At 37.9% G+C, this 22,823-nt stretch overlaps 1 protein-coding gene across 3 annotated transcripts in view; it reads right to left on the bottom strand.

Annotated features, from left to right (window-relative positions):
• Nucleotides 1-1,033: 1,033 nt before the first annotated feature.
• ZNF804A (zinc finger protein 804A) overlaps nt 1,034-22,823 on the bottom strand; it is a 154,699-nt gene continuing 132,909 nt past the window's right edge. For all 3 annotated transcript variants that reach the window (XM_083842871.1, XM_083842872.1, XM_083842873.1), the window contains 2 exons: nt 13,269-13,399; nt 1,034-10,575 (listed from right to left, as the gene is read on the bottom strand). In XM_083842871.1, the coding sequence (XP_083698997.1) occupies nt 7,269-10,575; nt 13,269-13,399 (3,438 nt within the window). In that variant the 3' untranslated portion in view covers nt 1,034-7,268. The remainder of the gene's footprint in view (nt 10,576-13,268; nt 13,400-22,823) is intronic.

Here is a 22,823-nt window from a genome sequence, read left to right as displayed (position 1 = left end):
TAAAACGTTTAAATCTCAAATAAAACCTCTTAGATGTGCAGCGGCAGATAAGTCTCCACTCATGTTTCTACACAGCTTTGCTCTCTGTGAAAAACAATCTGAAATTACCTTTCCAGGTAATTAGTTCCCTTGGTACTTCAGGGTTCATCCATCCCGCTGCTCAGGATAATGCCACACAGTCCAGAAAGTCCAGTGTCCGAAAAACCCATCTTTTGGTATCCAGGGGTTAAAAAACAAAAATACTCCCGAGGAGAACTGCATAAAAGGATGAAGGGAGGTTTCTAGAGATTAATTATCACTACTCTCAGTAGGCCCAGGAAGAGTTGATTAAAGCTCTAAAGCTCTTTGTTCCTATCTTTAAAAACCTTTGCAACTGGACCCCTTTATGCCTAACTCTCCTTGTATATCTTTGTGTTGCTTTCTACCTCTATGAACATTGCCAGGGTCAATACTATTATATTTTTTTCTCTCCAAAAGTACCTGCGTCTTTTCCTCTAGGGAACCTTTCACAAACCACTTTCTATTGTCCTTCAAGGGTAGTGATTGACATGGATAGTTCTCCAACAGGTTCCTTTGCACCTACTTCTGGGTAAACTGGTGTTGGCAGATGAAAACACCTTCCCTTTTATTTCTTCTGTTTCTAGAAGATAACCTGTTAGAAGGAGAGAACAATGTGCAGCTGTGGGCAGTGGCAGAGAGCAATGTGCTTGCTTTGCACGCTGAAAACTCTTTCTACTGAATAATTTCTCCAGGGAGAACAGGGACTTTCCTTAGAGCAAATTGTATGCAAATCTCCTCTCACTATCCTGTCTTTTTTTGACAGTGATGGATTGACAGACCAACTACCAAAAGGCATACTAAGGAAATCAGCACTGCTAATTTAAGGGGGGGGGGGGGGGGCACGACACAAAATACAGCTAAGTAAAAACTCAGATGAAATAGCTTGAAAAAACTTCCCTACAACCTAGGGAGAAAAATACGTTTATTATAACCCCTTTTTTCTTATTTTTTTCTGTGTCACTGTCCCCCCCCCCCCCCCAATAGTTGCTTTTGTTCTCATACGTGCATTTTAAACAAGCCACTCTTACCATTACTTAATTACAGATGCAAAATTGCATCCAGAAAACAAGAATACTGAACCAGTAACCTGGTAAGTTCATGCCACAACACACATGCACACTTGTACATGTACGTATACGTATCACCTCTAAAATTCAAGTAAACTTCTATTTCCAATTACAATTCCACAAGCAAAAAACATTATTTAGGCACTGCAGATGCAGGTTTCATCCTTTCAGAATGTCTTGTGATTGTCCCTTCTTTGTTTCAATATATACAAGAAGGTTTGGGGTCAAAATACTTAGCCGTTTACCTGAATTACATTTCAAGTAAAGTTTTGGGCCTGAATTGGGCTTCACTTTTTCTATATTCACAGTAGTGCAAATACTCTAATTTAAATAGATCTCTGATTGACTAAATACACATATTAAGCCTATGACATATGACAGCCCTGGAAATGCAAGATGTTTCTTTAGAAAATGTTTGATTTGGAATGTGCAATACTTACTTGCTGTTTCTCATCCATGAGAAAGGTACACAGGTACTATCTACAATTCATGAAAAAAATCCATTTACAGAAGTACTTTCCTGTTTGCTGTTTCTTTTAAGTCATAACCAAAACAATCTTAGAAATCTCATTCATAGCAAACAGAAACACCACTGCTGATTTAACAGTAACCTTCTTTAATTCACACACATAATATCATACCCATTGTGGATTCACATTTGAAACTTACTTACTTATAGTTTTTTCTACATGGATTTGCACGTTTGATCTTATCCCAGCAAAAATAAAGACCACCGATACATTATTTTACCTCAATATTGTACTCCTGCTTATGAAAACCTTCTAAAGGAGCCTGTACAGGTAGAAAACCCAGAGTTTTCATTAACTGTGTTTTCTTCTTTGGTATCAGAATAGAAGGTGCATATATGTGTTTCAAAACATTGATGACATATAACAGAAATTTAAAAGATAACTTTATGGCCATTAATTACAAAAACATCGTTACAACAAAGAAGGTACAAATAGCTTAAAATAGATTAACTATTCTTATTCTATTACTGGGTTGTGCTTTTTGTAAAACCTTATGAAATTATTATTCAACTGAAAGCAGTAAGTATTAGAGCATTTTAATAAATAAAGAGACCTAATGTCCCAGATCAAAATAAATCCTGAGTAATATTAATGGCAAAGCTTCCTTAGACTTCATTGGTTTCAGAATTTCACCAACAGGGCAAAATTCAGGCTCAGGAGGGTAGAAATTCTTCCGGATGTATATAAAATCCATTAAAAAAAAATAGGGAGTCTTATATAATTCTTACAGTCAGTATACTAACTTTTGCAAAAAATAAAATAATAAACATAAAAAAGAAGAAAGCTTAGTTCTTATTCATAAACATACACATTCCAAGAAACACTGAGAATCTTACTCAGAGACAAACAGAAAATGATAAAACTTTATAGAGTTCCTGAAATAAAGGGGACAAGGAAGAACATAAATAAAACAATATACAAGATCATAACTACTATAAACATTAAAACAAAGCAATCTACAAAATCACGTACATCTTAGTAAGCCATGTTAATTTAAAAATATCAAATGATTTCTACACAGTAAAAACGTCCTTATTTTGAAGAAAAAGAGTTAACATATCTTTATAGAATTTTACAGGAGGCCAGCATATTGCATAAATATGTACACTGCTAGGTACATCAAGTCTTTAGGCAATGTACAGTAATAGAAATCAGAAAATGAACGTATGGAGTTTAAACGTGTAAACTATGAGAACCATGTTAAAATATCCAATAGATTAAGATTTGCCACCTTAGTTACAGACAAATAACTGTCTTAAAAATACATTCGTATGGTCAAAATGTATTGCCTTCATCCAAGAAAGTTAACAAAATATTTAACATTGCAACAATGGCAATTTTCAGTTGGCACAAATCAATGAAATACTACTGAAGCCAGGAGCTGTACATCGATTTACACCAATTAAGAATCTATATCAAATATACTTAAAAACTGAATTTTAAATGCAGGGTATCAAAACATTATTATAATTTGAAACACATTTTGAGAAAAATGCACAATTATGGAAAATAAACTCGAGAAAAAATATAGCCATGTTGTAAACTATATATTGTATAAGGAGCATATTATCACATACAGCACATATTAAAGACAAATGGATGTTTAAAGCAGTCTGAAGACCACGTCTAAATTAGTTTTCTTGAGCGTAAAATGTTCACGGACCAATTAAGTTAACATTGCAAGTAAAGACAACAAATTACTTCATAATGATTTCATTATTGTTTGATTACAACAAATGATAAAAGCAATCGTTCTTACTCAATAACATTCTGTAAAAGGTATTTCTTTTACTAACGTTTGTCATCAGCGGTTCTATGTACATGGATACTTATCGCTCACTTCTGTAGAATCTTAAACCTTTTTCTTTCTCCCAAGCAGTTAAAAGCTTGCATATTTTCTAGTTTGAAAATGAAACCAACTGAACAATTTGATTCTTTTGCTCTTCATAGGTATTGGCATCATTAGAAAAATTCTGTGTACTTACAGACAAGACAAAGGTGTCTGATTACTCCAGATTGCCCATAACAATAAGAGACAATGATGATTCTTAATGCCTGAAAGATCCTATAGGACATTAGTCTATGGCTCATGTTACCTGAAAAATGGTATGGCTCCAAGAAGGTCATAGCCTGGGCAGACTGCAACTCTCCAAGGACAAAGATACACTTCTCATCTCAGCGGAACAGATTAACTTCTCAATCATTTCTCTGCAGAGCTGTTCTGCGAAATCACTTAACAAAATCTATAACCTAATTTAGGGTCATCATTGCAGTCTGAAGATTTAATTCCTGCGATTCAGTTGGATTAAAGGAATAGTATCACTTTTACTGTTTACATTAGGAACACAATCCAGTAATTTTATAAACTGGCAAACTGGTCAGAAACATAAACACAAAAGAACTCCTAGATTTGTGAAAATTGGAAAATTCCAAAGTAAATTAATTAAGCAAGTTTGGTGGAATTTATTTAGAATGATAAAATTCAATTATTTAGCATTTGAAATAATGTTTACTTACAAATTAGACTGTCAAGTCATAGAATAAAAATGCACATTCGATCTAAAATACCAGATAAACTCTTAAAAAAGAACTACCTTTATATAACTTACTAAAAGTTATATACTTAATAATAAAACAGAAACTCAAAAGAATATTTTATTATGTCATTTAATTTAGTGTGGTCAATTTTAAACTTATCTTGTGATTTATTTTTATATTGTTTTTACTCTTACATATGAAGTCACATATACAAACAGTTCTAGCACTAAAGGCAATACCATGTTAGAAAATTACTACATTTGATGGTTATTAGTCTTTTATTCTCAGTAGTTTATACACTAATGAAAAGCAATTACAGTAGATAAATAATTGTGCAATGTTGTAAAATTGTTTAACAACTTAAAATAGAATTAATTTAATTTAAATTGTAGAAAAAAAACGTAAAATCCAAAGTTGTTTGAACATATTTAAAAAAAAAAAATACTTCTAAAGTTATAGATGGGATTTTTTCAATGAACATTACAGCTGAAAATTTGAAATTTGTCAATCTCCTGCTAGATAAAAATGGATAAAATGGATATGGATCACATATAACCACAATTGTCCTATTATTTCTTTTTTTCAAGTGTATAGTATTAGATCATTTTCTTTGACAAGACATTGGGATCCAGGAGAAAGAACATGTACGCTGACTCCTGCCAAGGAGTGCAGAAATACAAAAGCCAGCGCAAGTCAGCTAAGGTAGGAGGCTGAGTGGCAAGCACACACCTTCAGGTTTCAAATACAGGTTCCAGTGCTTGAGCAACATGGCTTACACACAGGCGTGGGACACCTGCCTGCTACAGGAGGTAGTGGAGACATACAGATTGAGCAGGCATACTCTTGAAATAAAGAAGCAGGATAAAGTCACTTAAAATGCGTTGTACAGATACCAGATAAATAGAAATGGGCATTCACTTGAAATTACAAGCTAGAGAAAATATACCCTCGTTATGCCATTATACGGATAGATGCTCAACAACATCCTGCTCCCTGCCAGTCTCAGGCAGGGGTTATGAGAAGCAGCCCATGACCAAACCATTCATCTACTCTTTCTCATCGACTTTTTATTAATGTAGTTTAGCCCTTTGTAATGACATGACAAGGAAAGCTCACATCCATTGAGTATCCAACACAGTTGAAAAGATGTTTGCTACAGTTTTAACACAATATTGTACTAAGACTTGCAATATTGATATAGGTAAGTTCTAATGCTATAGGTGCAGAAAATAATAACCAGCTACATATCTTTCAGGATATAATATTACTTTTCAAATGGATAATGCATGTAACTATTAATATGCAATGTATATTAATAATCTTCCAAAATTACTATTCCTTCAGTTCAACTGTATATAATGCTATTATCATATATAAAAAAGTGAAAAGAAGTAATTAATTTGAAAGCTAGCCCCTACCTTTTATTATGGAGGATCTACTTCTAGCACTAAAGGTCATGGTGCAAATTCTTAGTTTCACTCATGTGGCTAGACTTCATTTTAACTCATACAGCTGGCTCTGCCTCACTTCTGGTTTTATTTTAGGCCATCACAGGTGTGGGCCTGATATATCTTGTATTAAAGCAAATGAGAAGATTTCACTGGCTGAAGCCAGGTGAGGTTCAACAGCAATGAAAAGGTTGCAGAGGTAGGGAGAAGTCTCTGAAATACAGTTAGAAATAATGGCAGTATGTTATTATTATTTCTAGACTATGTAATTTATCTATTTCTAATACCAAAATGCTGCAGGTAATAGGGGAGTGAAATGAGGTAAGAATCTGAATCACACCCTGGTGGGACTCCAAGTTCCCCATGGGAAGTTCCTCTTGACCTCCTTTGCATGCTCATACATTCTTACTAGTTTTCACATGTTGCACAAGCAGCAAGGACCTTCATTCTGACAGATCTGTCCCCCACTGAGGTAAATGTAAGATGTGTATAATCAGAGAAAGCCTGGAAGTATGAGGCTGACTCTTCTGATCAGAGACCCACCTTAAGGTGGGCAGACAGTACGCCCCATCTAACGGGGGACAGAGAGCCGGCTTCCTGTGCAGTGAAGCTATGCTGCCTACCACAAAGACGACTACTGCATTTGAACTCAGTCAAAGTCTCAACGTGGGTTTCACAGAGCAGGGCTGCCTCTAAGCATGTGCTTATGTGGATGTGCAAAAAGTAGACATGAAAAATGGAGATCTGCTGAAGGCTTGATGGCAATAAGGCCCCCCTACGCTGTACATTTTCACTATAAGGAATATTCCCCTGTAAGGCAAACCGCTGTTGATCTATTCTCTTTTTTTCTTCTACCACTGATGTTATTTTTGTTACATAGTCTTTTCGTGGTTTAGTAGAAAAGGGATTAGCTCAAACAGTCAGCAGTTTGTGCACATACTACAAGAAGGCAAAATTTGTCACAGTGACATCAAACTGCTAACACAAACAGATCTGTTACCCTTTCTCTCTTGCTCAGTTAGACAGCTGCCCTCAAGGTATTAGCCTCTGAGCCTCCGTGATAAATCACTGAAGTATAGGAAACCTGATTATCCCAGCACAGCAGGGGTAGAGGATGTTATTCAAATGCAGAACATGGAGCAATGACATCCAGGAGGCTTATAATGAAAGATTTTTGATATACTTAAGTAGTTAACAAAAATTTATTGCAAGAGATAGTTTGTCACTAGATTTACAGTTTCAGAGAACATAGTACAAAACATAGTGCATCAGCTTTGTCTAAACATTAAATAGGTGCAAATACACAAGGATAAAAAAAAACAAAGTGAATACTTTACAACGGAAGTTATAGAACTATAAATATATTATATACATTATACATATTCTAAGACATGAGCTTCACTTATGTATATGTAGTTCATATTAGTATCAGACTATTCAGTGCTTTATAGTATAGGTCTGAACTTTACATGGATGTTTGCATCATTATACTTACAGTAAATGCTTCCCAATGAAAGAGGAATTTCGACCAGTTTATTTCACAGAACCATTCTGCAAAGCTGAGGGCTTGACAGGAACCACAAGTCTGTTTATCTGAAGGCGCCTTTCCCCCCCGAGAACCTGTCCTAGAAGAGGGGCTGCAGCGGAAGGACAGCCGGATGTGGGGACAGCAGGGAGGGGAACACGGCATGTGGCAGTGGTGAGAATGCCAGCTGGGTCGGGTGCAGGACCGAGGGCGGCACCAGCGGCAAATGCGGTGGAGCGACAAAAGCCGCGTGGCCTCCTGGACAAAGCCTAGGTCCTACCGGCAGATGAGGTAAAGGCGCTCTGGACAGAGCCGGGACCTGCGAGAGGAACTGCTGGTGGGGCTGGAGGACCTTAAACGTACTGGCGGCAGCGGCAGCAGCTGCGTGCTGCTGCAGGACAGTGTGATGGATGGTGGTAACGGAGGTAGAACACAGTGGCGGCTGCAACGGTAGGGGCTGCAATGGAGAGCTGGGGGGCTGGATGGCTGGGGGAGGAAAGGTAAACTTCACTTTGTTGGCCAGCATGTTTTGCTGCATGAGCTGCTGATATGCCTCGGATGGGAGGTCTTTGAATTTTTCATGGTTATCTGGAGGGAATATCAGCGTCTGGTCAGGCAAGGTGAAGGGGGCTATTAACTGCTCGGTAGTTAAAAAGGTGTGACTGTTTATATGTGCTTCTTTGAATGGCAAAGGTGGTGGGCTGTCAAATATGCCAGAATTACACTGTACCCATTCATTGGTCACCTCATTTATCTTCTCACACGGCAGAGACTCGGCCAATTCATAATGGCAAACATATGATTTAGGAGGAGCTTGTTCCAAAGATCTAGTGGCAGGTGGAGCTTTATAATGAGCTTGATTTTCATGACCGTTTACATTTTCATTTTTCTTTTCATCCTCCAGAATGTCCTGTGTGTTTGCAGATGTGGGGGCACCACACTCAGCAGCAGAAGCAGCAGAATGTCTGACAAATTCTGAAGATGCACCTGGAGTGCTCTCTGGTGCCACGCAATCTGTCAGCTTGTCTTTTTCCAACAAATGTGGACTATCCATTTGTACGGCTGACTTTTTTTCCTCCAGTTGCATTGTTTCATCTGTAACTTTTGCATGATCGGCTTTGGGATCCACATTAGTTTCCTCCATGTTGTCTCGAGTCAAGAATTCTCCCAAAACGTTTAATGTAGAATTTGCAGAGTTTTCTTTAGAAGGCCTGGAGGTCTCACTTCTTGTATTCCTGTCAATGCATACATGATTGATTCTAGTTTTCCTCCTCCTGTGTTTACATTTTTCTTTGTGATGCATACCTGAAGTGCTTGTTTGCCTTACATATTCTTCTTCTAAAAATGTCTGTCCGTACGAGCTTTCATCTGAAGAACAGGAATAGGTATGCTGTCTCCGCTTCCTGTGGGATTTTTCCGGTTCATCTATCAGAAAGTTGTAACCTCTCTTTACGGAGTGATTTTGACTCATACTCTTTTCCTCACTGCAGGGACCTAAACATTTATGCTCTGAGCTACAGACCAGTCTCCTGACTTTCCAGTTACAGCACATTTTAGAGCACATGCAGTTGTGCCTCCTAGAAGTTTGAGACAGATGCTTTAATTTTCTCCGAGAGCTTGTTTTTCTCTTCCTGTGCAGTAGTCTACAACCACTGCGTTGGTCCCTAGTTTTTGCATTCCAAATGTCACACGAGCCTCTGTCCCCATGTATGTGATCTGATGTAGACGTGCTTCTTTTATGACCATTGTCAAGGCCAGCTTTTTGATGTGACTGCTGTACCTCATCCATAGCTAACCAAATATTCCCTGCGTCATATCTACATTTCTCTGGGTTATTTTGGAGGTGCAGATATTTATTTTCATCTCTGTGACTAATTTCCTTTTCAGTCACTGAGGAAATCTCCATTTCTACAAAAGTTGCTTCACCAGAAGGATGATGATGATGATGACAATGACATAATTTTCTTCTCCTTTTTCGTTTTCTACTTCTGTGAAGCCACTTTTCATGACTTTCTTTGATCCGAACTTTGTTATATTTCTCATCTATCACAGTGCTTTGTCTTAAGTGGTTTCTTGAAATGTGATACTTTTCTAATTTTCTAATCCTGAATGACTCACCCAAGGACACTTTATTTTGAATTTTTGCAAGATCACAACTTCTGGTGTGGGAAACATCACTTATAAGGGGTATTGTGTAGTCACACACATTTTTATCCACTTCCGTTTCATGATTACCACACTCTGAAGTAGGTTTATTTGTAAAATCTGAGACTGAGCTATGGTTGGATTCAGTTGTGAGTTGTAAATGAGGTATGCTTGGCTGATGCTTGGGCTTTTCTTGGTTGTCACTCGCTTTTGACAACTTGAAGTCAAAATATAAAGGATTACAGCTATAAGAAATTGACGGATCTGTACTTGTGTAAATTAACATTTCTGATGGCCACTGAAGAACATTTGTTCCGTGTTTGCTAAGAACAGGAACAAATGGTTCACAAGATCGCTTGTGCGTGTCCAGTTTGCTTTGGGGGGCTCTACTACCATCTTCAGAATGTGATGGAACTAATGGATCTGCCTCCAGATTCCTTATTTCAGTTTCACCTGTGACTGAATCACTGTTCCCATCTTTACCATTTTCCTCTACAATGTTCTGAAGGGATAGACAATCCTCCACCACAGTCTGAGTGATAGTTCCATTTCCCAGCAGTTCACAACTGCTGCAGCCCAGGGGTAGGTTATGAGTACTGTCCACAACTGTGGGCAGTGTTTGACCCGGTACATCTGCTGTATTTCCATCAGTACTGCAGCCATCCATGTCAGAAGACACTAGTTGCTTTGAATGGGAAACAGCAGGAATTAATACAGGACTCTCTAGCTCTCTACTTTCTTCACTAGCCAGCTCTTTTGAATCCTGAGTTTCAGGAGCTTCTGCTGTGTCAGTGCATTTTTCCACCACTGGGTGGAAACAGTTATTTTTCTCCTCGGGGCACAGGACTATTTCTGCCGCTGATGGAGACTGAAGATTACAGACTCCTGGAACAAATCTACTTCTTCTGCTAAATCCATGTTCTGTGGATGTTTCATCATTATATTCATAGAAAACGGCAGCTGAAGACTCCAGTTTGACTGCTGCTTTCTTAGGAAAAGCAAAAGAGAACCCAACTCGTTGTCCTTGAGCTCCTTGAACTTGATCTCCAAATTTGTTAGTGTCAGATTTATTACTACATGCATTTTCAGGAGTGGAAGAAATAACTGAAGTAGCATCTTTGCAGTTCTGCACATCGTTTATTAATGTACAGCTGAAATCCTGTTTGTTGGCAGAATCTATGGCAGCATTTTGTGGGATATCATTGGAATTATCTCGCACAGTCACTGTAGTGGATTTGAACATGGGGCCACTTCCAGGAGCACTAGGAAGATAAACAAAACTCAAAGTAAGCACCATTCAGAGAAACGCAGACATAAACATGGTGTTATACTGGTATCTAAAAGATTTTTAACCGAAGAGGAAGAATCTATGGACATATAGATTTAGAATGTGAAAAAAAAAAATTTTAAAATATTGTATTTTATAATAAAATTTGTATAAAAAATCAGAGTAAATATTGTGTCCACAGTCCCTTCATGTGAGGTTATCAAAGGGCTACTGTTCTTATAAAGTAGCTCACTTTTCCTAGACGTACTGGCTGGCCTAATAAAAGACTGTATATTTCCCTAGAAATCTTGCTTCTCCTCCCAGTAGGACATCACAGTTACAATACTATTACTACAAATAGTACAGGTTTTAAATTCCTTTGTGCTTCAAAATATATTAAAACAGAGAACACCTCATAGATCACTTCCCTCTTAGTCATGATCCTAGTGACTGCTTCTCCACCCACAGGCAATCACCCAGCAGTTTCTTTTCCTATTTGTGTTCACAGACCTGTCGCAATCTCAGCAATTTCTTTCATGGAAAAATAATATCAGGGAAAGTGTTTCAGCTGACAGTAGTGCAATAAGTGATTCATCCCTCTTGAGAAAAAATTTATCACTGTCTACTTCTGTTCTTCATCTCATGTCCTCTTCCCATCTGTTCTATTTGACTTAATAGGAAGCAAAGAGAAGAGCAAAAACTGCTTAAGCTGCCAGTTTTCTGGGATTCACAGGAACTGTTCAACACAAGGAGAAATGGACCTACATTACAATATTTTTTTTATATTTAATTTTTTTCTTTTAAACAAATTGTTCTGTTTTACAGTGCAGAGCAATACTACATGCTTGGTCACTGGAAAAACTTACAAACATGATTTAGGACCCCAAGAAGTGCTGAGTTCAAGAATGACAAATGGAATCTATTGGGTCTAGAAATCAGGGGCATTCTTATGAAAATTCCTGCCCTGTCCAGTTCTTCATAAATTGAATATATATGTATATACATACATACACATAAAAACCCTTTCTGTAAAAAAATAAAATGGTGATTTCTTTGTAGTGATTTGGTTTGGAAGGGGCCTTAAAGACCATCTACTTCCAACCCCCCTGCCAGGGGCAGAGACACCTCCCACCAGCTCAGGCTCCTCACAAAGCCCCATCCAGCCTGGCCTTGAGCACTTCCAGGGATGGGGGCATCCACAGCTTCTCTGGGCAGCCTGTTCCAGTGCCTCACTACTCTCATTATAAAGGATTTCTTCCTAATATCTAATCTAAATCTACCCTCTTTTAGTTTAAAACCACTGGTCCTTGTCATATCACTACATTCCCTGACAAAGAGTCCCTCTCCTGCTTTCTTGTAGGCCCCCTTTAGATACTCTTGTACAAAACCAACCTAGAAAATACTAGTTAAATTCTGTGTGTCTGTTTATATCATACCTCTAAGGACACAAAATAGTAGCATACAGCAGTTATTAATAGAGAAAGCTTAGAGAAATTCTCCTTCAGGAACTAAGACAACATTGAAAAAAATAACAAAGAAGAAGCCCCACAAAATCTGTGCTTCACTAACATGGAAAAGGGGGAGCCATGAGTTTCTTTTTCCTTTTTCATCTTTAATATGCCAAATTCATATTCTGAGTATGCTTAAGGGGAACAATATGTAAAGCTGGGAACAAAAAAATGGTGGTCCTCAAGTATTAATTTGAAAGTTAAAACACTGATGAAAGAAAAAGAGTTTCGACGTGACTTACCATAAAAAGATTTAATAAAATAAAATAAATTAGATGAGACACTGCTCATGTTAAACAGACTTCAGAATTTTCATGTCATGTCCACCTGCTTAGACTCTGTGAACTCTGTGTCAGCGTGCTGCCCACCATACAAACAAATAGAGGAAGAGACTATCACTGAACAAGAACTACAAGTCATATGATTTGACTTCTCTGTTAGTTCATCTGGTGAGATGAAGCCTGGGTGAAAAGAAAACATTTGCATTTCAGCATTTGTTTTTTTCCCCCAAGATTCCATGAAGAAAGGTCAAGTTGGAACATATATTTTCAGTATCATAAATGTGTCATATTTAAGTAAGAACAAAGTCACAGCCAGCAATCTTAATATTAATTTCAATAGTATGTCTAGATTCAGTAGCAAAATGTATGATTAGCAAGGAGTCACTTTTGCAGTGAGAAGTAAACATTCCATTGAGCTGAGGAAAAGGAGCACTTACCTTTCAATATAAAAAAATAATCCAGTTATTGAGATTTAAGAATAGATTTCTGGATGCTTTCCCAGGCAAGCAGTTTGAAAACTAAATCACAGAGATCTGTTATATCCTAGAACAACACTGTATTCCTCACCTCATCAATGGAGTAGTGTCAGCCTTCAAATGCATGACCTAGTTCACTAAGCTTTCAACCAATGTGCCTGGTTTTATGAAAAATATATGAAACATCTTTTTTTAAACTAAAAATACGTGTCATTTTAGCTCCACTGGAAAAGCAATGTTAAACATTCATTTTTTCACAGTGTGAATCAAATTACCGTACACATACTGCTTCTGAAATGCCATAAAAATGAGTGTGCTGCGCTCCAGCTGAGGGATTCCAACAGACTTGTGTCCCAGAGCATCAGCAAATAGGTGAAGGATTATTTTAAGGTATTCTTTGTGTTTCAGCAGCCATGTACTTACCACGTTGTCTCTTTCCTAAGCTCAGCTAACTTGTGCAAACGTTGAAGGGCTTTTTCCTGTTTCCTTTCATCTTTTCTTGACTTCGATGCTACATTTCGAGCAAATTCCCTCTGCTTCAGTTCCTTGAGTCTCTGCAAGAAATAGTCGAATACACATAAAAACAACCCCAGGAATGATTAACATTTATAATGATAGTTATTTTCTGGTAAGCACTCATACTTAGATTGATTTTCCAACCTAATGAAAGTGATCCATTCAATATATTTCAAATTTACATTTCAAATGAATAACCAAAATACATGGAGACGCTAAAGAGAGGTTATCTGGTGCAGAGATAACCTAGATAATTTTACTGTAATTTTTGTGATTAACATAGACCAGCCTCATTAGAGCTAGACACTGTTCACCCAGAATCAGATTTTGACCCCTTTACTCTTGCTGCTGAAAGTGATCAGGACATCTTGGTATTAGGAGTGCTAAAGCTAACTAGACTTCATTCAGGCTGTCAGTAGGGTCTCACTCCAAGCAGTGCCTTTTTTCAGTTTGCATTCACTAAATATTTTTAGCCCTACATCTTTCTTCCAATGAATCCGACAATAAAATTCCCACCGGCAGCAAGCATGTAACAATTAGAATAGTGAATAGGGAGAATTGTGTTAAAGGAATCTTTACACAATGTTGGATGCCAAAGGTGCATTTTATGCCTATGTGGAGTGTTGTGGACACAAACAGATCTTCTTTTGCACCAACACTGCCAGGTAAATATCATTTTATAGCTCTGAGCCTCTCATCAGCCTAATCAAGTCATTATTTGTTCAGCATATACAAGTTGTGGTACAGAAGAACTGTTTACAATTTTAAAGTAATTAAATCATTCTGCTTGATTGTAACAAGCAGGTTTCAATGTGTAAGACAGTTGAGTCTGGCAGGAGTTTCATTTGCACAGCCTTTGTGCTGGACTGTGTGCTTGTCTCTTCTGGAACTATTTGTTCTGAGTTTCCCTTCTGTCAGATGCCCTGTCAAATAAATGCCCCCTTTTCCAGTTCAGAAGGGCGATGAGCATGACTGTTCTTAGCATAATAGACAACATTATACAACATGTGTTTTTTTTTCTTACAGCTATTACCTCTGTCTTTTGTATGAAGGGCTTTAACAATCTATAAGAATCATAGCTAGATGAGATCTGAGGCCATTATTCACCAAATAGGTACATATAAGTGGAACTTTTCTTGGTTATAGAAGACAGAATATGTACCTGGCACAAGCTGGTTTGAGGCCTGATTAGGCAGTTTCCAAAAATACTATTTCCTGTATATAAAAGGTTACCCAAGTATAAAAATGTGTCTCCATTCTTGAATACTATAGTTATTTTCCATTTGTCTTTATAAAGCCATCTACTAAATTATCATCACCTGTATTTTCTTACTGAACTTAGTCATGCTAGTGATAACAAGCAGTGCACTTACGCTGCACTGTGTTTGTATTCTGTCAGGTTTTGCTTGTATTACGGAAATGAAAATAAGATATTACCCAGTTATCCATAAATGTCACTAGTCCACACATTCTGAGCACCACGAGGCCCCCATTCAAAAATTGTTCAAAGTAAATGGGAACAAGTGAAAAAATCATGCCTTATTCTTCAAAAGCATCCTTTTCTTAAAATGTTTGTCTTTCCAGAAGGCAGGACTATTCACTAATGCTAACTTCAATGATTAGTTTAATTCCTGTTATTTTTGTTTACTTCCGCGGATCAGTAAGCAAATAATTAGCAGTCAGTCATACAGTATTTAAACATGATTCCCTCATATACTGTCCTCTGCTTATGAACCAGCTCAAAATGTGCAAGTCCTGGCAAGTACAGAGTTCAACAGTCCACAATGAATAATTTAGATCTCTCCAGAAGGACTAAATGCCTTCATCTCTATCATGATGCACGGCACAGCAAGAGCACTCATTTTGGTACCAACTGACTGAAAGTCTGACCCTGCTTCTTGGTCTTGCCATGCAACAGGGCTTGCTTGCACATGGGCACGAGCTGGATTCCTGTAACAAATCTAACTGCAAAACTGTGCCTGGAGCAGAACTTTTCCACCTCCTTCTACCAAACCCAGCTGGGAGTTGATGCACAGCCATTTAATCATGTCCAGCTGAGTCCAGAAGAAAACGAAGACTTCACTAGCTCCTATGTATGAGACGACAAAACCAAACATGGGAACACCACATGAAGTGCAAAACCCTGTGCACTTCTGCATGGATGAAACTGAGGTGCATGAGAACACCACATGAGGTGCAGGCCCAGGTGAGCCTGCAGAGGAATCCAGCTTGGGTGTCTGCAGATGTGCAGTGGAAGATACCCACATAAAACTGCAGAAACCCTAAGTTTGGTTGTCCAAAGGGACACCATTTCTGTTTACTTCACCCATGTCTCCATTTCCCAATTTATCACAAGGCAGGTTTTTTTTTTTTTTAGTATTCCACCCTTCAAAAAGCTTATACCAAGTTTCCTAATTCTTTCCTGCATAATAAAAGGAACAACAAACAGAGATCCTGCTGCAGGAGTCAAGTGCTTGAAGACCTCTGCGGATCAAAGCCTGGAAGCCTGTCTAAAGCAAGACACATTAATGCATTAAGTGCACTTCTTATTACAAGCCTTCTGACACCTTGCAAAGTGTTTTATTTTTTTCTTCTCTCTCTCTCTCTTTTTTTTTTTTTTTTTTACTGAAGATTTAAGCACTTGCAACAGCACTTCAAAAGTAATAGGTTTTTACAACATAGAGAACTCATTAATTTTAAAAAAATACGCTCAGGACAGTGAAAGCATGGTAAGGCTGAATAGTGAAATACAATGTAGCTGAACACTATGATAACAAGTGATAAGATGAGGAAATAAAAAAACAAAACCAGCCTCAAATAAAACACTTGAAACCTGTAATTCTACATTATCAGAACTGACTCCAAAGAAGGGGAAATCATACCATTCATCAGGACTGATATATGGTCTCTCAGTACACTCAATATCCCCCACAAAAAGCAGACATTCTGCCCACCCCAAAAACATCAGCTAGCAACTGCTTATTCAGAGAGGCTGTCACAACCTGCCCCTGCAAAGCTTAGCTCATCAGGCTAGGAACAACTTTAACAGGGCCAAGAACCTGTGGGAACAGTTTTTCTAATAGCAGGAGTCAGGGGATTTCAGGACAGTGCAGTTCAGATATGATTATGTTAATTTGCTTTTGACCTTAGATTAACAATTAAATTATGTGGACTTTTATGAGGCTGAAAATATGTAGACCATAAATTCATTTTCTGATCAATGGAAGTATAAATTGCAGAATTTAACAGCCATGACATCAAATTTTGCTTCCTTATTGTCTTTTTATTTTATATAAAATCAGGAAAAATGACCTTATGGCCAGCAGCCATTGAATCAACTCTCTAGCATTTTTACTATTGTTAGCTCCCTCCTCCCCTTCAAACTACTTTCCCCATAATATGGGGACTACGTATTGGTTACTCATCGTGCCATGGAAGGGGCACAAAAGTGGCATTTGGATTTATTTAAAATAAATGAAATATTTTTCCCTTTAAATCTGTATACATTATACAACATTTTTAATTGTTAATAATTTTTAAGCTTGTATTCATTTAAAAAAAAAAGTCTGATTGCAGATCAATGCAAGGATTAAATAAGGGAATTTCTTAGCTCCTTGTGATTATTCTAGAAGCTGCACATATTCCCCTTTCTCTATATAGTACATGACTGCTCTACAAATACTCCCTGTTAACAGAGATGGTTTATTATTTCTTTATATGAATTATAGTATGACAAAGAGTGACAATATACTCATTAGATTAGCACTTGTCACAGCAAACCAGATTAGTATCCTTTTGCAAAAAGGGTTGAGTTTAATCAATTACAAATAATACCTGAATAGATCAAAGCTCTTGTAACACCTGTAAACACTCAACTGGGGAATGAAAACTGCATTTAAAACACAAGAAACTGTTTTTCAAGCTGTAAAATCGACAGTCTTCATTCTGCCTTTGGTGGTGGTTTGTGTGGGCACATATTTTGCTGTTCTGCAAGTGGAGACACCTTCACTTTACACAGCAGGACAGATTAGCACCTCTTTACTTGTGTTGCTGTCTGTAATTCTACATACTCTTCATGACCATCTCTCATATTATTAAAAAGAAGAATGTTTCCTCTTGGAAAGATTGCAGGAACAGTTAGAGCTCCCAGAAAATACTAAAATACAAGAACTTACACTATTAGTGCCACAAGCCTTCCCTCGCAGAAGTTAAACAAGGCAAGTTATTTCAACAGAAAGGAGAAACATTAAGGTTCCTCAATGAAATGGGTAATTCAACCACTGCAATAAGAAGACTAAGGAAGAAATTAAAAGACAATCCATTTGTTTTCATTCTACCACCATAAAATTAATTGCTATAATATGTTCCTGTAATAGAAGAGGAACAAAGGGGAGTTTTAACAGCAGCCTACAGTTACTTGGAGGGGAGTTACAAAGCAGATGAAGACTCTTCTTAATAATTGCTGGGAAGACCTCCTTGCCAGAAAAACCAAACCAAACAAGCATGTTTTCTCATGATCCTATGCTGGTGAACAGTTGGTGAACAATGAATTCCTTCTAACTCAGTTTGCTGCAAGTTAGATGCTAGTTCTAATTGTCTCTGCCTATGGCTGTATGTACCTCCCCTTAGGCTGCAAAATTTAAACCCTGTCCTAAAAATTAGGAGCTCCACAAATTTACAACAGAATCCCATTTTATATGGTCAAATATTAAGTCTTCCATATGACAATGAACATTCATATTGTGAATAATCCCTTTCCTCTTTTACTTCTGCCACAAATTGCAGCCATATCCTCCTGACAGTCTTTTAATAGTAGAAGAAATCTAAAACATGCTAATATAGATATATGTAGGATTTTAAAATAACAAGTCCTTGGAGTCCACAATATTGCTGCTTCTGCTGGGGAAGAGGAAGAGAAGATTACAGAAGAAAAGGGGGTAGAAATGGCAGGAATGGTCCTTTCTAACAGCCATATAATTAAAGCACTCAAGTAGCACTAAATAGCAAGCTCCAAGGAAGTTACCGACCTTAGTTATTCTGTCAGTCCAGTTTTTTGAGTAAGAGTGGATTAACTTGTCCTTCACTACTGATGTTCTGATGCTAGCATAATGTATGTGTTACTGAGGGAACAGGTTTTTGATTATAAATAACATTTTATACTCTTTCTGATTTGGTGTATTTTTATTAATTTTAAATGCACATGATGTAATGCAAATTTACATAGATACTTGCTTCTCAGCGCACTGAAGCAATACGCAGTGGTCATGTTTGTTGTGGAGTGTGCAAAAAAGATTTGTTGAACTAGCTTTTTCATTCAGATCCTACAAACATAATATATATTAAATATAATTTATACTTATTACTATACAACTGAAAATTCACTTTGGCCTTTCTACATTTGTGACACACCTATTTTTTACTGAAAAGAACTGCTAGACTTTAATGCAGAGAATAGGAATAAATTGAATAAAACAGGACTGAAGTTATTTTAGCATGAAATATATTTAGGTTTTGAGACTAATTCATACTCACCTACGAAGCGTCTTTCTTGCGTTCAGTTAGATTTTCCTATGTAAGTTCACGTATATAAATAAATTAAATAAATAAATTAAATGAGCTTAAAATGAAAACCAAAACCAAATCAAAATGTAACTGTTTTCAAAACCATGAGGAAAATCAGAACAAACAATATTTTGTACCCTTGCACATCTAATATACATGAAAGCTAGTTATCTGTCATGAAAATCTTACTTATTGCTCTTGGTTAGGTAACTGTAAAAGATAAACCATGGAGCAATAGAAGGAAAAAAATAATCATTCTGTCCTTGCTCTCTACTCTTTTCAATGCTTTTCCTTTGGAAATTATCAGCAAGAACCAAACACACACTTCATTAGTACATGATTAATGCCCTTCCAGCATAGTAAGTCTCATGCTTAATTTGACATCGTTCTGGTGCCTGTGTGTCTTCTGCTCCCTTACAGTGCTCCCTCCTGCAAGATTCAGATAGCATTCTGGCTCACACCAGAACAGGGCTCCAAGACTTTGACAAATAACAGGCTCTGGACTCTAAAGTAAAACTTTTGTTGCTTTTGTTTCTGAGATAACTATGTTTTCCAAAGTTGACTAAATGGCCCCAGTGTAGCCATTGTGCAAAAACATTGTTAGAAATGTGCAGAATTGCTGAGTGCTGCACACTGAATATTTCCCTATGATCGTTAGGAACCATGTCTATAAGAACAGCCTGCTCTTACTGCAAGCTTTAGGATATTTTTTGTTAGTTTCAGCAAAAATCACCAGAATACCTCATAAATATTAAGGCCAAGACCAAAGGAAGCATCATAAAACCACAGAATTAGCATCTTGCCTATCAAATTAATGTTACAAGATAATGAAAAGAACATAAAGCTGACGCACGCTTGTACATCTGGAAAGTGATTGCATATGCTAGTCCATAATTTAAAAGTATTTATTTTAATGACTCTAGGCCCAGTTCTGCTTCTCTTGAAGTCAACAGAAAAACTCCTGCTGAGCTCAGGGAGAGCAGCCTTTAAATTCTGCATGGCAATTTTCAGCAATGCTTAAGGGAGCTTCTTCAGTCACCAAAATTAAAGAGAAGATAGGTGCACGTCAGTTCTCTTTTTAAGGATCACTTGACCTATACACCCACTTCTGCACCATTTAGGACTCTAATTAAAAACGAACAACATACATAAAATTTTAAGTCCTCTTAAGACATGGTTACGCTAGCAATGCTAGAGAAAAGGGCAGTGCTGTAGAGAAAGGGCTTCAACATGCAGGCTGCTCTGAGCGTGGGGCTGCCCTCGGACACAACAGCTCGTCTTTGCTTCTTCTGCGTGACAGCTGGAGTGACATCCTGCACCGCACAGGTCGCTTCACACAGCATGTGTCACTTTCTAGCCCCACACCACTATCCCCCACCTTCCTTTCACTCCAGCAGGGTAACGTAAGTATCCACGCTAATCTTTCTGAGCATATATTAATATCTTCAGGCTTGACAGTTCTGCTGCAGCCCAAATATTGATTCAGCAAGGCGCTGCCTCCTGATATTTTCAGGCAGACACTGGTACAAAACATACTAAATGTTGAGGACTGCTCTGTTCTCTGGCCACTTACAGCTCCCCACACATAAAAAATAGGAGCTCTACAACATCCCATTTAAACTCTATCTGTAAAGCTTTAAGCTTTTGGAAATCTCTCCCCTTTGAACACCATTCATGTTCTAAAAATCATTTCACAGGAGCCATAGCTTTCTTGCACAGAACTCCCTTTAGAGAAAGGTCACCTCTGCCTCTTTGGAAAGGAAATATTGGATTTCCCTTTAAAATCACTTTCTAGGCAGTGACGATAAGGCTACAAAATGGATGGCTCCATGCAACGCAAAGGTGTTGATGGCTCAGCCTTTAAAGCTGTCTTTCGCTCATTTTGGAGATCCTTCTGCTGTCTATTGCATGAATAACTTACTTGGCAGTTCTGAGTTGAAACTTCACCCAAGAATTCTTCACTCCAGTGTCCTCCAATGCCTACCAGTGGCTACTGTTATTAACTGCCTTTGTACCTTGGACAAAATGATTCACTGCGTGTCCAGCACTGAAGCTCTCTGTCTCTTGTAGGCTCATGCTGCCGTTCTGATTATTTCTCCTTCCTTACACAATACCCTTTCTAAAAGTACATTAAAAATTGCAAGCAGAAATGTTGAGATTATATTTTCTGCTTTCAGCCTCTTTGGTCAAAATGGTCAGTGACATTTTAGGAAAGATTGCCACTGAGACTGAAGTGAGCCTACCGCATCTTAAATCTTTCCAGTCTTTACATGCGCACAATGACTGAAAATGAGGAAGTCATATTTACAGCCAGGTCCTTTAAAAGATAGTTCCTCTAATCCTTGAAGGATACCCTAATAACAGTGATGGGCTGAAGTAGATACGTGAATTCCCTCAAAGTGAGCTCTTTGTTTTAATTCTCCCTGTCAGAGCTAAAACACAATAACTTTCTCATACTGGTTTTGTATTGGATCACTGAGCCATTCAAAGCCTCTGTGCACAAATTGCTTCTCATCAGCAGGATGTGGTCCTTGCCAGAAATTACCCCAAGACCATGACAAGCTTCTTCAAAGAACACATAAATTTGAGCAATGAAAACAGAGAAGAACAGGTCTTTGCAAATTTGACACTTCTCACAGCCACAGGTAACTGGTACCGACCAAATTTAAGTTACCCTTAAGACAACTGTTAATACCATTCATTCAGATTCCTCTAAGAGAAATACAAGATTAAAGAAAAAATATTAGACACAAAGACTACATCTAATGTAATTTAGCTTATGCTTTCCTTTTCAACCATCTAAATGAAATGTGTTGTAACATAACTTTGATAACATACCAGTGACGTGGCTGTAAATAGTAGATATTGGTAGTAAGTGGTTATGAGAGCACCGCCTGGTTACGAGAGCACACATCTGTATTTATGTGTGTCTTCTAGAGCATCACTGCTTTTGCAGAGTGAAATATTAATAACTGCAGAGCAAGGATGTATCTGTCACTACCTCATGCTTAAGTATTACCGGAGTTATCAGTAAATCACAGCCTAGAGGCTGCTGAAGGAAAACAGCACTATAATAGAGGGCCCCAAAAGTACAAGCACAAGATCATAGCAGAGGCCTTGAAAGTGCAAGCACAGGATGACACCAGAGTCCCAGGGCTATAAACAACTTGCCATTGTTCAACTACTGCCTGCTAAAGGAACGCAGCTTCAGAATATGGGTAAAACTGGGTTTAGGGATAAAAAGAGAGTGACAAAGTATCCAACATATGTAAAACAATCTCTCTATATATCAAAGCTGACTAATATACAATTATGAGCCACTGAAGACAGAGCAAATAAACAGGGCAAATATCTCTGTTTGTAAACACATAAAAATGATCCCCAAGCAAAACTCAGGGTGTGGATACACAAGCCATTCACTTCACCCTCTTCCTGGCTAAAAGGAGGAAGAAACCCCCAATGTCATCATCATACCCCCACATGAAGAACTCATGATGCTGACAGCATGTAACGACACTTCCATTTCTACTTCAGGAGCACTGGAGAAGGACTGTAACACTGCAAAGTTTGTGTGTATCTGTGTCATTACCGGCAATGAGCTGTTCTAATTGGATAATTTGGGCTGTAAGTGCCAGTATCATTGCAATTGGCCTAATAATAATTCCTTCATTAGGCTAATACTTGAGCTAAACTAACAACAAACCCTTGGCTTTGTACAGAGGATGTGCTTCTTCTCCCCACGTACTGGCAGAAGGTGTTTGGTTGGGGTACCCCCCTTGAGGACTGGCTGCTATCAGCAAGGACGAACAAGGGGCCGGACTGAGAGCCAGCACAGCAGGTCAAGCTTGCTGGGTTACTGTATCCAGAAGCAATTCAGGGCAATGTTCCCTCGCCTAAATC

The sequence above is a fragment of the Anser anser genome (genome assembly GCF_964211835.1).
Source record: "Anser anser genome assembly, chromosome: 6".
Taxonomy (NCBI): Eukaryota; Metazoa; Chordata; class Aves; order Anseriformes; family Anatidae; genus Anser; species Anser anser.
This window is presented reverse-complemented; position numbering and strand designations above follow the sequence as displayed.